The sequence below is a fragment of the Sciurus carolinensis genome, chromosome 16 (genome assembly GCF_902686445.1).
Source record: "Sciurus carolinensis chromosome 16, mSciCar1.2, whole genome shotgun sequence".
Taxonomy (NCBI): domain Eukaryota; kingdom Metazoa; phylum Chordata; class Mammalia; order Rodentia; family Sciuridae; genus Sciurus; species Sciurus carolinensis.
Genome location: NC_062228.1, coordinates 16,359,668 through 16,374,293, shown reverse-complemented (window position 1 = coordinate 16,374,293; position 14,626 = coordinate 16,359,668). Strand labels below are relative to the sequence as shown.

The window sequence follows — 14,626 nt, the reverse complement described above, 5'->3', positions numbered from 1 at the left end:
CATGAAGGCTGGTATTTAAGTAGATAAAATATTGTGGTTCTATATGTGCAATGGGTTTGGCTGGGCCTACGTGGCTATTGCTGCTGGTTCTGATTCAAGTATGTGTGATTTGTCTGCAGAGTTTTCCCGAGTATACCCTGGTGGTTCAAGCTGCTGATCTTCAAGGTGATGGCTTGAGTACCACAGCAACAGCCATGATCACGGTCACTGACACCAACGATAACCCTCCCATCTTCCATCCAACCACAGTAAGCCTGCAACTTCTTAGGTGGTTTCCAAGGAAAAGTCTGTCATACAAGGTCAAGACCTTGAGAACTCTTCCCCAGACTAGTGAATGTTAATTCTAAACCTACTGTGAGCATCTTTGTTCCATCCTTAGCTTGGAGCCCATTTAGCAAAGGATTATAAAGTTGCAAAAAGCACCTATTGTATACATTTCCTTGTATTGTGCTTCTTTGTAGCAAATCTTACCAGGTTTCATGTATTTATCAAAGAAATATTTTCTAAATTTATACTGGGTACTGTGTCAGACACTGAAGATAGATTCACAAAGCATACAAGGCTAGTCTCATGGAGCTTAGTAGTCTAACCGTGAAGATGTTATACAGCTCACTTTAATACCAAGAGTATTAAATGCAATTAAGGAGATTCTGAGAGCCAAATAGAAGAACTTTAAATCCTATTGAATTGGCAAAAAATTGATTTAATGCTTAGAAATAGAGACCTGACTATTGTGGTTTAAACAAATAGCTGGCATTTTTTTTCATTTATGTCACCAAAACAAACAAAAAAACAGAGATGATTGCTGTTCCATCATCCTTAGTGCAAGTCTTTTCTCCTCAATGTCACCTTGTGGCCTGAGATGGCTGCTGTAGCTCCAGCCAGTCATGTCTATGTTCCATACAGGAAGGAGAAGGGCAGAGGGCACAAAGGCATTGCTGAGGCAAGTCCTCCTATTAAAGATATTTCTGTGACAACACTGTCCACAAGTTTCACTTGCATCTCATTGGTGACAGCCATTTGTAACTGCTGCTACCAAAAATATAGTTAGGAAAGAAGAGAATGCATATTAGCAGGCAAGTAGCAGTGTCTGTCATCCCAACCAGCACTTGAGTACAAGAAGGTATCACAAAGACAGTGGATGATATTAATCGTAAAACTTGAAAGCAGATCAAACCAAGATGGGACAGGGAAGTGGGAAAAGCATTTTTGGCAGAGGGATCAGTATGTGCAAAATGTCCTGAACCAAGAAGAAACTTAATGTACAGGAAGAACTAAAAGACAGCCAATAGGACCCAGGTGTAATGAACCAAGTAAGGCAGTCCTAGAGGACCTTGTAGCCTGGGGTAAGAATGTTACCCTGAGCACAAGGGATCATTGTCACATTTTTTTTTTTTTTTTTTTTTTTTTTTGTAGTTGTAGATGGACAGCATGCCTTTATTTTTACATAATGTTGAGGATCGAACCCAATCCCTCACCCATGCTAGGCAATCGCTCTGCCACTGGGCTATAGCCCTAGCCCTGTCAAAGGATTTTAAGGAGAGGAACGTAATGACCAGTCTTGACTGATGGAGAACAGAAGGGGGGCTGGAGGTGAATGAACTAAGACCATCTGACCAAAATCACTGTCAGCCTCGATGCCCAGGGACATGTGCTGAGGGGCTTGGGCAGTGAGGACCTTGCAGAAACCTGCTTGAAGTACTCAAGGAGGCGGGTACTCATGAGTACTAACCGTTCCATGCACAGGAATGAGGTCCTGCTTCCAGAGTGGGACAGCTTGTGCCCTGCCTGACCTGGTCTGTCACGCCAGCTCCTCCAGGCTTGGGCTCCCTTTAGACTGGGACCTGGTTCCACTCTCCATGTCAGTATGCCGTCAACGACCCATCTCTTTCTTTGTCCTGCAGTATGAGGGTCAGGTGCCTGAGAATGAAGCTAATGCCGTCATCACTACACTCAAAGTCACTGATGCTGATGCCCCCAAAACCCCAGCGTGGGAGGCGGTGTACACCATATTAAACGATAATGAGCAACAGTTTGTTGTCATCACAGACCCAGTGACCAATGATGGCATTCTGAAGACAGCTAAGGTTTGTATATGCCTGGCAAGATGCACCCCAGCTGCTGGCTGCTGCCTTGTCCCCCACTGTCTTCTCAGAAGTAGATTAGCATTGGCGGGCAGGGGTGGGACAGCTCGCCCAGGTTCTGGTGGGCCCGTTGCTCAGTGCCCGTGGGGTACTAAACCTAAAATTGAAGAGGCATACCATCTACTTTTCCCCACTTTTGGTGCTACTAAGGGTTGAACCCAGGGGTGCTCTACCACTGAGCTACACCCCAGCCCTTTTTGTTTTTATTTTGAGATAGGGTCTTACTGCCTGGCTTCAAATGTGAAATCCTCCTGCTTCAGTTTCCCGAGCCTCTGGGGTTACAGGTGGGCGCCATGGTGCCCAGCAGTACCATCTGCTTTAATGTGCTCCTTCTTGGAAATATTTGCCTGCCCTAATCCCCTTTCTGTTTTGCAAGTAAGAGAGAACATGGTTTACTGCTGTTGGCTGTTTTGATGGACTATTTTATAAGGTGGGGGGGGGGGGGCAGATACTTTATTGTGTGTGGAAAATGTCCTAGAAACTTGGAAACTAAGAAGTTGGGTGAGTTGCTCATTGAAGTTAGGAAAAGGCAGATGCTTGGAATTGCCTCAGAGCTTTGACATCCTCTTCAGTCATGTTTGAGGACAGCTGGTTTATCACCAACCAAAAGCAATGGTTAAAGATGTAATTTTTGTGTGGTTTTGCTAACATAAAATGTTTCTTGACATTTATTTATTTATTTACTGTGTGGGAGTGGGGATTGAACCCGGCATGCCGTGCATGCTAGGCAAGCAAGCACCCTGCCACTGAGTTATACCCATGGTCCTTGTATTTTATCTTATTTATTTATGTATTTATCGGTACCAGAGATTGAACCCAGGGGCACTTAACCACTGAGCCACATCCCCAGCCCTTTTTATTTTTTGAGACAGGGCCCTTCTAAGTTGCTAAGGTGGCTTTGAACTTGGAATCCTCCTGTCAGCCTCCTGAGTCACTAGGATTACAGGCATGCACCACCATATCAGGCCCTTGTATTTTATTTTAAATCTCATTTTTTTTCTTCTCTCTAGGGTTTGGATTTTGAGGCCAAGCAGCAGTACATTCTACATGTGGCAGTGACAAACGTGGCCACCTTTGACGTGACTCTCCCAACCTCCACAGCCACCGTCACTGTGGATGTGTTGGATGTGAACGAGGCCCCCATCTTTGTGCCTCCTGAAAAGAGAGTGGATGTGCCCGAAGACTTTGGTGTGGGCCTGGAAATCACATCCTACACGGCCCGGGAGCCAGACACATTCATGGAACAGAGGATTACGTGAGTGTGTGGGTTTCTCAATGGTCTTGTGACAAGTGGGTATTGCGATGTATCTATATGTTTTTTATTCAGGTAAACACACACACAGTTACTCTTTACTTAGTGACAGAGGACTATATTCCGAGAAGTTCCTCTGGCCCATGTCATCATTGTGCAAACACGATTGTTACACAAGCTAAGTTCGCCACATTGTCACTAGGTGGTCACGCACGCAGTCTTTGGATGACTGATCCTTATTATGTGGCACATGGCTGTTTCATTCCTGGCGTGGTTGGACCGTGCAACACCTTTCCCTTGTTCCGTTTTTTTATTCCCTTTTGTCCCTGTCTCCCACATCATTTCTCTTTCTCCAGCGGAAGCTGGTTGTGAACTTATGATCTTCTGCCTCGGCCAAATTGCTGGGATTACAGGCAAGCATCCCAGCTTTGAGTTCTTATGATAATACAGTAGGAATGTAATTCTGTTTTCTTGTTTGCTTTGTTTGGTACTGGTGATTTGACCCAGGGGTGCTTTATTTTGAGGCTGGTGATGCTGCTACCTCAACCTCTCGTGTTGCTGAGACTGTAGGCGTGTACCACCAGGCCCAGCGGCTTTGCTTTGTTTTGTTTTGTTTGTGGTACTGGTTATTGAATCCAGGGTTTTGCACTAGGTAAGTGCTCTACCACAGAGTTACTACCCCAGTTTTTCAGGGAGATAAGATCTCACTAAGTTGCCCTGGCTATCCTCCAATTTGTGATCCTCTTCTCCCAGCCTCCTGAGTAGTTGGGATTACAGAAATACATCATGTGTCTGGCTGCTTTGTTTTATGGCATCTCACTGTGTTGCCTGGGATGTCCTGGACCTGGGCTCAAGTGATCCTCCTACCTTGGGCTCCTGAGTACCCAGAGTCACTGCACTTGGCTGTAGGAATATGGTTTTGATTTATGCAGTGGTGAAGTGTAATAAGTTTTTTTTTTTTTTTTTTTTTTTTTTTTTTTTTTTTTTTTTTTTTTTTTTTTTTTTTTTTTTGCGGTGCTGGGGATTGAACTCAGGGCCTTGTGCTTGAGAGGCAAGCACTCTACCGGCTGAGCTATCTCCCCAGCCCTGATAAGTATTTTAAGTAGTTTACTGTCTCTTGTTTTAAATTTGAAGGTGCCTATAACACTTTGCTTTGAAATACTCTAATTTTGTACAGATAGTCAGTGTACAGTTCATTATCCTGGGGATACTTCTAGGTTGTCTAAAATGTAAGGCCTGGTAAAAGTATTTTTAATCAGAGTGGGAAAGAATATGAAAAGCAGAATAAAATAATGTAGGATTTTGAGCCAGGATTGTAATCCCAGCACCTGTAGTCCCAGTGACTTGGGAGGTTGAGGCAGGTGGACTGCAAGTTTGAGGCCAGCCTCAGCAATTTAGTGAGGCCCTGAGCAACTTAGTGAGAACCTGTCTCAAACTAAAAAATAAAAAGGGCTGGGAATATAACTCAAAGTGGTAAAGCATCCTTGGGTTCAATTCCTAGTACCAAAAATGGTGGTGGTGGTGGTGGTGGTGGTGGTGATGATGATGATTATGATTATATAAGGCTCCTAGTAAGCATTGCTTTGGGCAAGAATTACTCATAGATATTAAGTTCATTGTGTAAAATGGGTGAACAGGATATTCCCAAATGGTCTTCTGCTAGATTATAGATTAACTACAAAGAGAAGATACCTTTCTTGTGAAGAAGTCCAGTGACTTTTCCTTATCCAAGTGATCAAAGTTGACATCACCAATAAAAGAACAGAGGGACATCATGTGCCTTCTAAGGTGAAACACCAAGAAGGACACAACCTCACCTCTACAGGGTTTTCATCCCCTCTCACCCTGCAAAAGGGAACAATTAGACAATCTAAAATTGAGGCACACAAACAACTGGCCCACCCATTTTAAAAATGTTAGGTACAAGAAGGAAAAGGCAAGGCGTGGGTCCAGATTGATGGAAACTAGAGACATGTCAGCCAAATGCCACTGATGAGCCATTGGATCGCTGGATATTGATCTGGACACTGGTTCCATTTCTGTGTGATTGGGGCTGGGCAGAGAGAACTTGGAGCTACTAACAGCAGATTGCATTCTGAATCGGGGAGGGCACAAGATCACTATAAAAGACATAATAGTATTCTGTCAAGAGTTTTGTTTCCTGAACTGAAAATCAATATGTGAGGCTGGTGTGGTGGCACACGCCTATAATCCCAGCTACTTGGGAGGCTAAGGCAGGAGGATTGCAAGTCAAGGCCAGCCTGGGCAATGTAGTGAGACCCCGTCTCCAAAATAAACTTCAGTTCCCAGTACCACACAAGAAAGGGAGAAAGAAAGAAAAGAAAATCAATTTGTGATTGAGACTATACAAATTTACATATTTTACAGACTTACATATTTATTCACATATGTATATATGAATGCTTCTGTTCTTAGGATAATACATTGAAGTATAGGTAAGTAAAGGAACATGACACCATCAACTCATTCTCAAATGACTTAACAAAATAAGAAATTATGTGTGTATGTGAGAATATATAGTTTGAGAAAGCAAATGCTACAAAATATTAACAATGGCTAGGGATGTAGCTCAGTGGTAGAATGCTCACCTAGCTTGTGCAAGGCCTTGGAATTGATCCCCAGCCCTTCTAAAACAGGCTGGGGGTAAATCTAGGAGCAGGGTACATGGATGGCCATCCTATTATTCTGGCAACTTTTATACAGAGTTGATAGTTCTTAAAATAAAAATATTGGAAATAACCATATATAAATAAGGAGGTACCTTGGTCTTCTCTAGCTCTGTGCATTTTGATGTTCCCACGCTAAGCCAGAGCCTGCAACTTTTCAGGTATCGCATTTGGAGGGACACTGCCAACTGGCTGGAGATTAATCCAGACACTGGTGCTATTTCCACTCGGGCTGAACTGGACAGAGAGAACACTGAGCATGTGAAGAATAGCACGTATACGGCCCTCATCATTGCCACAGACAATGGTAGGTCACCCGTGGCCCCACCCTCCTGGCCCCCTTGCCTCCCTTGCCCCTTTGCTTTTCTTTTGGAGATGAGTTCAGTCTTTTTAATTTTAGATGAGAATTCTCATTATTTGTATCAAAAATACAAATAATTTGAGTCAAGTAATTCCTTTCCCCTGTCCCTGTCTATGCCTACCACCCCCTCCTTTCCCATGGGGGCCCCAGGTCTGTGGCTTAACACCTGTGTGACCTCGCACTTACTTTTAATTTTATACCTGTCAGTTCCTTCATCTAGCAAAACGATACACTCCATCCAGATTACATGAGTTAACGGGTGTTAAACACTCCTAGAATAGTGTCTGTCACGAATTATCTAAGGACTGGCTTTTTTATTTTTTTGCGCACGTTACTGGGGATCGAACTCAGGGCCTTGTGCTTGTGAGGCAAGCACTCTTACCAGCTGAGCTATCTCCCCAGCCCAGGACTGGCATTTTTATCATCAGTTAGGTGTGAGTGTGCACAGATTATGTCTGTATGTTTGAATACACTTTTATAAATATGGTTTATTATATTGGTTTAAGGTTTTTTAAATTTTGTTATGTTATAAAAACATTATTCATATTGTTTAAATTTTAAATTTTGGGGGCTGATATATAGCTGAGCAGTTGTACTCTTGTGTAGCATGTGTAAGGCCCTGGGTTCCACCTCTAACACTGAAAAACAAACTTTTTTTTTTTTTTTTTTTTTTTTTTTTTCTTAATTTGACAGTGTCTTTAAGACAGAGATTTGCTGGGCCTGGTGGCATATGCCTATAAACTTAGCAACTTGGGAGACTAAGGGAGGAGTATCACAAGTTCAAAGCCAGCCTCAGCAACTAATCGAGACCCTCTCTCAAAATAAAAAGGGTTGGGGATGTGGCTCAGTGGTTAAGGGCCCCTAGGTTCAATCTCCCCTTTCCCAAGACCCCCATCCCTCCTCCAAAGACACAAAGGTCTGCCATGGCATAGGATAGACATATCTCTTTTTAAGAATGGTATTATCTGGAGTTGGGGATGTGGTTCAGTGGTAGGGTACTTGCCTAGCATGCATGAGGCCATGAGTTCGAGCTCCATTACCCCCCAAAACAAAAAGTTATCTGGGTGTAGCATAATTTGGTCATTCACATATCAAAGGACACGGGTCGTTTGCAATTTTTATTCCATGATTGGTGAGTGGACATCCTTGTATATGCCTCTGTTCACAGGCATTTCCCTCAGATAGATGTTTTGAGGTCAAATTACTTGTAAAGAGATCTACAAGCTTCCCGTGGTTAATTTTCTTCCCATTGTCACCCGCTAACCTGTTGAAGTAGTAATCTGGTTTGACCATGTGGAAAGGAAAGGGCCAGGCAAGGAAGACCATCATGAGGCTCCATTTGCAGAGCAGAGAGCTAGCCCATTGCTTCAACCTGCAGCGAACCCCAGCTTCTTGGGGACTCTCCAGTCAACCAAGGGTGGCAAACTCATTCTATAAAGGACCAGGGAGTAAACATTTCAGGCTCTACAAAACTATACAGTCTCTGTTGCTATTGTAGCCTGCAGCCAGCCATAGAAAATCCATAAAGAGATGCTGACCCTGACCTAAATAATCACAGCCAAGGGCTGATGTTCTGAGTGGTTTCTGTAAGGGTTGCTTTTTTTTTTTTTTTTTTTTTCTTCATTGCTGTTCTAATTAGCTATACATGACAGTAGAATGCATTTTGACACATCACACATAAATGGAGTTAAGTGTTGCTTTAATTTTGCAAATTGTCTTTCCCTGCAGTGCTAAGTGTGGAACCCAGGGCCTCACACTTGCTAGGTAATCACTTTACCACTGCACTCTATCCCCAGCCTTTGCCTTGCCTTTTAACATACAGTCTAAAAGGAGAATGAAGTTTATTCAGAAAAATCTACTAGCTCATTAAAAGAAAATTTTCTGTAAAGTTTGTTTGCTTGTTTGCTTATTTATTTACTTATTTATTTTTGGTACCAGAGATTGAACCCAGGAGTGTTGAACCACTGAGCAACATCCCCAGCCCTTTTTATTTTTTATTTTGAGACATAGTCTTGCTAAGTTGCTTACAGCCTCACTAAGTTGATGAGGCTGGCCTCAAACTTGCAATCCTCCTGCCTCAGCCTCCTGAGTTGCTGGAATGCGCCACCATGCCAGGCTTCATTAATATTTCTGAGTGGTGACATCTCCTCTGTGTTTTCTCTTAGGTTCTCCAATTGCCACTGGAACAGGAACCCTTCTCTTGATTCTCTCTGACGTAAATGACAATGCTCCCATACCAGAACCTCGAAATGTGCAGTTCTGCCAGAAGAATCCACAACCTCATGTCATCAACATCGTAGATCCAGATCTTCCCCCCAACACTTCACCTTTCACAGCAGAACTAACTCATGGCGCAAGTGTGAATTGGACCATTGAGTACAATGATCCAGGTGGGAACTTGAACTTGATTCTCCCTGCCTGTTGCTCAATTTCCCTTCCCGCTCTACCTGCCACCTCTTTCCTTTGATATTTGCTCTGGTGCCTTCTAAACTCGTGGCATTGCCCCAGAGGTCTCTTTCCTTTCCTCTTATTTTGTCTGTGACCTACTGCCCAGTAACCAAAACCCCAAGCAGCTCTGTTTTCTTCACTCAGCTTTGGAGCATCTTTATTTCCCTCTCAATTTACTTTTGTTTGTTTGTTTAGCTGTCTTCTCCTGATCCCATTCATTTGTTTTGCTTCCCCCAGCCCAAGAGTCCATCATTTTGAAGCCAAAGAAACCCTTAGAGGTGGGCGACTACAAAATCAATCTCAAGCTCATGGATAATCAGAACAAAGACCAGGTGACCACCTTGGACGTCCATGTGTGTGACTGTGAGGGAGCTGTCAACAACTGCATAAGGGTGAAGTTCGCAGAAGCGACACTGGAAGTTCCTGCCATTCTAGGGATTCTTGGCGGGATCCTTGCTTTCCTAAGTAAGTGCAACTGGCACGTGGTTCAGCCTTTGGATTCTCAAGTGGGGAGGGGTTATTTCCTAGAAAGAACTTTTGTTAAGGTACTGGTTAGAAGATGAAAGAGACTTTCAAGTACAGTGGTTTAAATAAAGGAGAAGTTTGTCTTTTACTGAACATGTTGGAGGTAAGCCATCCAGGCATGGGAGAAACCCTGTTCATGAAGTCAGGGGGACTCGGGGTTCATCTGTTTTGTTTCTTTTCCTCCCTCAATGCTTCCCAAGTTTGAGTGCACACAGGTGGGACACAAGCACATGAAGCTTTTCTTGCATTCCACCAGTATTTAACTGCTTTTTTGGTACCAGGCTTTATGTCAGACACTGGGAGCACTGATAAGAAGCATCCCTTGAGAAAGTAGAGTGAGTCGGACATAAATTTCCTATGTTCATTTGTGAACATACCACCAGTGAAACTCCACGTCATGTACAACTACAAGCATGGGATCCAAATTAGAATGTTATACTCCATGTATGTATGCTATCAAAATACACTCTACTATCATGTTTATCTATAAAAAACAACGAAAAATCATTATGCCAGAACCATGCATACTAATATCAATAACCAGGTTTTCCAGGATATATAATTAATGAGAAATTTCCAAATACAAACTTGCTAGATTTAACCTATTTGCTAAAGCTACACTGTTGCAACAGTATGTTCATTTGCTCATTCATGCAGTTATTTCAATATTTGAGTGCTGTGCACTGCTCTGAATGCTGGAGCTATCAGTGGACAAAACAAAATATCTATCCTCATGGATATTCTAAGTAAAGCCAAAAATAAACAGGTCTAAAAGTAAATGGGGGAAAAAAAATCCCTTGGGAAACCAACCATAAGGTGCTTCTGACTGTAAGTTCTGCGTGGATAGGAACTGTTTGCAGCTTGGAGCATCTCATCCATGCCACATCCCCTAGGCAGAGACAGGCCATGGCAGAGCAGTGAGTATACAGAGTTTCCATCCAAAGATCTTAAACTAGAGAATTACATTGTTACAACAAAAAAAAACAGAGTCCTTTTTTTTTTTCCATTCACAATGAAGAATATAATATCATTTTTTTAAGTGACATATGTATCCTAATTATATATAATCTCAAGATCAGGTGAAAACTTTGGAAATAGAGTTCAAAGCTTGAGCTTGCTTATACAATCTTTTTTTTTTTTTAATTTGTTCTTTTTAATTATACATGATAGTAGAGTATATTTTGGTATTTATACAAACATGGAATATATCTTATTCTAATTGGGATCCTAGTCTTGTGGTTTACATGATGTGGAGATTCACTGTGGTGTGTTTGTATACATATACAGGAAAGGTAAAATAGATTCATTCCACTGTCTTTCCTATCCTGCCCCCTCCCTTCCCTTCATTCACAATCTTTATTTTAACATGTCAGGTGATTTTGATTCTGAGTCCACTTCCTGTAACAGATTAACAATCACAGGCATGCATTAGTCACATCAGGCTGGCCCAGCAGCCCTGCTCACAAACCTTGAATGGCTCCAACTCAGAATCAAAGCCAAAGTCCTTACAATGGTCCCTCCCAGCCTCTTCTCCACTTCAGCTACATTGGCCTCTTCACCCTTCCTCAATCACATCAAGCACACGTCTGCCTCAGGGCCTTTGCCCCTACTGTTTCCTCTGCCTAGAACACTTTGCCCCAGAATCTGAAGAAATGACCATGATTGGTTTTAAGATCCACCTGGAAGTTAAAGAACACACTAAAATTCAAGCATCATTGTCTGCTATGTGGTATTACATTTATTAACTTCAAGGACATGAGTGTCATGTGGGTTGATTACATATGTGTTAAAGGTGGCCAGTGGCTGCCTGCTGCCTCCGGTCTAGGATGCAAGTTGCCGGTGCTCTGTGACGGTGGCTTCCGGCCTTCCTTGCCAGCTTCCATCACTCTCTCCCTCTCTCCCCCTCCAGTTCTGCTTCTGCTGCTTCTGCTGTTTGTTCGGAGGAGAGGGGTGGTCAAAGAGCCCTTACTGCCACCAGAAGATGACACCAGGGACAATGTTTATTACTATGATGAAGAAGGAGGCGGAGAAGAAGACCAGGTGAGTTTTAAAAACATAAAAGCTCAGTGGCGATCTGCTTATGTGGAAGAAGCAATGATGAGAAGAAGGCAGACGTCGGAAATAGCCATGCCACTCTGCGTATTGTTCTTAAGGAAAACCACCCCCAAGATGGGCATTGTCATTAGGTGTCATCATTATAGCTAGCATTTATTCATTGCTTACTGTCCTACATCCAGATGAGAGAACTGAGGCAGAGAACAGTTGAGTGACTTGCCCAAGGTCACACACCTAGTCTGGCTCCAGAGCCTACACTCTTTGTATGGTTAGGACAAAACAAAGAACTTCAATCAAGTTGTCATTGGAGATAATTTGAAGGAATTATTGTAGAGTAATGACCTATTTTAAATTTTTTTTTTTTTTTTTTTTTTTTTTTTTTTTTTTTTTTGGTACTGGGGATTGAACTCAGGGCCTTGTGCTTGCGAGGCAAGCACTCTACCAGCTGAGCTATCTCCCCAGCCCCTGACCTACTTTAATATTTGGTTTCTCTTGAGTTTTTAGTTAGGCCAAACTGGTTTTTGCTTTTTTAGAGGTTAAATCTTTTTTCCCCCTCAGTACTGGAGCTTGAACTCAATAGTTTTCTCCTGAGCTATACCTTTTTGATTTTTTTTTTTTTTTAATTTAATTTTGAGATAGGGTCTCACTAAATTGCTAAGTTGCTGAGGCTGGTCCTAATTTGCAATTTTCCTGCCACAGTCTCCCAAATCACTGGGATTACAGGTATGTGCTACCATGCCTTGTATGTGTGTCTGAGTGTGGGATTGGAGCTCGAACCCCAGTCCTTGAATATGTGAGGCAAGTGCTCTACCACTGAGCTGCACCCCCAGTCTGAGATATTTAATTCTTGAGGTCTCTGTTTTTCCTGATTGTGCAAATGTGCTTACTTGCCTTACTCAAGTGTTCCAGATTTCAAGGCATTTTCAAGTCTAATTGGAGGGTGCCAGATATGTTCTATCAATGAGCAGTTATCGGGATACTGCCATATAGTGCACAAGCCCAGGATTCCAGTGGCGCACAATAATAAACGTGTCTTTCTCAGGCATTTGTGGATTAGCTGGGGCAGTTGCTACTATCAGTGGGGTTCACACTCACTGACCTGGGCAGATTTTTGCTGAATGACTCTAAGTTTCAAGTTGTGTCCAGGTCTACTCCTGCTCCGTACAAGCAGGCCAGGGCCTTTCAAGCTTTTGCCTTTTGTCTCGTGGCTGAAAGCAAGTCATGTGACAAAGGCCAAGATGAATGCATGTGTACTCTTCTCACAGAGGCACTGGTGGGAAGAGAGTGAATGTCTGCTGACTAATAACCTAATAATTATATCCTATGGAAAGCAAGTAAGACACAACAGTTTATATTCATCTCCAGTGCTACATGTTTCAGGCTGTTTTCTTTTTTTTTTTTTGGCGGTACTGGGGATCGAACTCAGGGCCTTGTGAGGCAAGCACTCTACCAGCTGAGCTACCTCTCCAGCCCTCAAGCTGTTTTCTTTCGATGCTACTTGAGAGACACTTAATTTGAAAACTGTCATTTTATATTAAATTGGGCACATGCTGGTAAATATCATATAGTTGGCAGTCAAGGCATAACGAAAACATAGCTTTATATATGTGGCTTTTTCTTTTTGTCATACCTTTACATTTTTCTCCAAGGACTTTGACTTGAGCCAGTTGCACAGAGGCCTGGATGCCCGGCCGGAAGTGACTCGTAATGATGTAGCACCAACCCTCCTGAGTGTACCCCAGTATCGTCCCCGCCCTGCCAATCCTGATGAAATTGGAAATTTTATCGATGAAGTAAGTAAGCAAAGTTGAAAATCAAAGCACAATGTATCTCTAAACTCCAGAGTAAAAGAGAGGAAAACAAAATAATAAAAACAAGAAAAAGAATCTTTAGCTTCATCCCTTTATCATGCTTTTAGCCTGCCTAATCCCTGAGTCCTATTCTTTATTTTTTTATCTTCTATGAACTTTAGAACGGATAGCTCTTTGAATTGGTCTTAGGGGATTTGCAAAGTCTACAGGACAAAACCAAGAATTGCTTGAACGGAATTAATAGATCTAGAAATGCCATTAAGGGATGCAAAGTAAGTTGAGTTTGGTTTCAATGGGATCTCACCACTGGTTGGGGCATAATGTTAAATGTGCATCACAGTCTACCTGAGGGCCAGAAAAATAAAATCTATATTATATGTGTCAGAAATTCATTCTGCTCTAGACTGAGAAACTTAGATAGGAGTGGGTTTACCTTGTGTAAACAGAAGGCTGGGGTACACTGTCCTGGCTGGTACACGGGGCTGTTCCACTCTCCATTGTATGCTCTTAAGCACTGGGATCCTTGTTCTCATGCTTGATGCCTTGTGATCACTGCCAGGCCTCGAGTCTATATTTCAATCAGGAAGAAGCAGGAGGGGCAGAGCCGAAGACAGAAATCTTTCTTCTAGTACATCATCTTTGTATTCAAGAAAGGAATTGGCCCAAAATGTTACTGGCCGGAACTGGCACAGGTGGTTCCTACCTGCAGGGGAGAAAAATAAGGCATTAAATTCATTAGCTCAGGATAAAATAAAGAACTAGGAGTGAGATGACCAAATAACCTAGTGAGGGAACAGTCCAACAAAGACTTTCCTTCTCTTAAACTATTTCACCTGATCATTTATTCAGTTATTTTCAGGACAAGTCTGATAGTCTAGTGGTCATTGGAGGCCGAGACTGGTTTTACATAGTCTCTTGTGGGAGTCACTAACACTGAGGACTATACAAAACAATGCAGCAAGGTGGGGTAGCCAAGTTACATCCATTCAAATCACTGGATTCTTGGGAAACAGGAAGGACCCCCTCTCCCTTTTTTTTTTTTTTTATGGTACTGGACATTGAGCCCAGAGGTGCTTTACCATTGAACTACAATCACCAGTCCTCTTTACTTCTTATTTTGAGACAAAGTCTAAGTTGCTGAGGCTGGCCTCAAATCTGCCATCCTCTTGCCTTGGCCTCTTAAATCATTGGAAATACAGGTGTGCACCACTGCATCCAGCTCACCATTCATTTTGGATACATCTGGATTCAGATCCTATTCCCAATTCACATTCGTTTGCAAGTCATCACATTTATTTGTAGTTTTTTAAAATTATGCTTGCTATTTAAAAAATATAAATTTT

The 14,626-nt window shown here is 42.5% G+C and overlaps 1 protein-coding gene across 1 annotated transcript in view; it reads left to right on the top strand.

Moving 5' to 3' along the window:
- Positions 1-14,626, top strand: part of Cdh1 (cadherin 1) — a 74,155-nt gene that overhangs the window by 57,121 nt on the left and 2,408 nt on the right. Inside the window, exons 8-15 of the mRNA XM_047528055.1 lie at positions 120-248; positions 1,905-2,087; positions 3,155-3,399; positions 6,245-6,390; positions 8,610-8,834; positions 9,130-9,357; positions 11,327-11,457; positions 13,122-13,265. Coding sequence (XP_047384011.1) covers positions 120-248; positions 1,905-2,087; positions 3,155-3,399; positions 6,245-6,390; positions 8,610-8,834; positions 9,130-9,357; positions 11,327-11,457; positions 13,122-13,265 — 1,431 coding nt within the window. The remainder of the gene's footprint in view (positions 1-119; positions 249-1,904; positions 2,088-3,154; positions 3,400-6,244; positions 6,391-8,609; positions 8,835-9,129; positions 9,358-11,326; positions 11,458-13,121; positions 13,266-14,626) is intronic.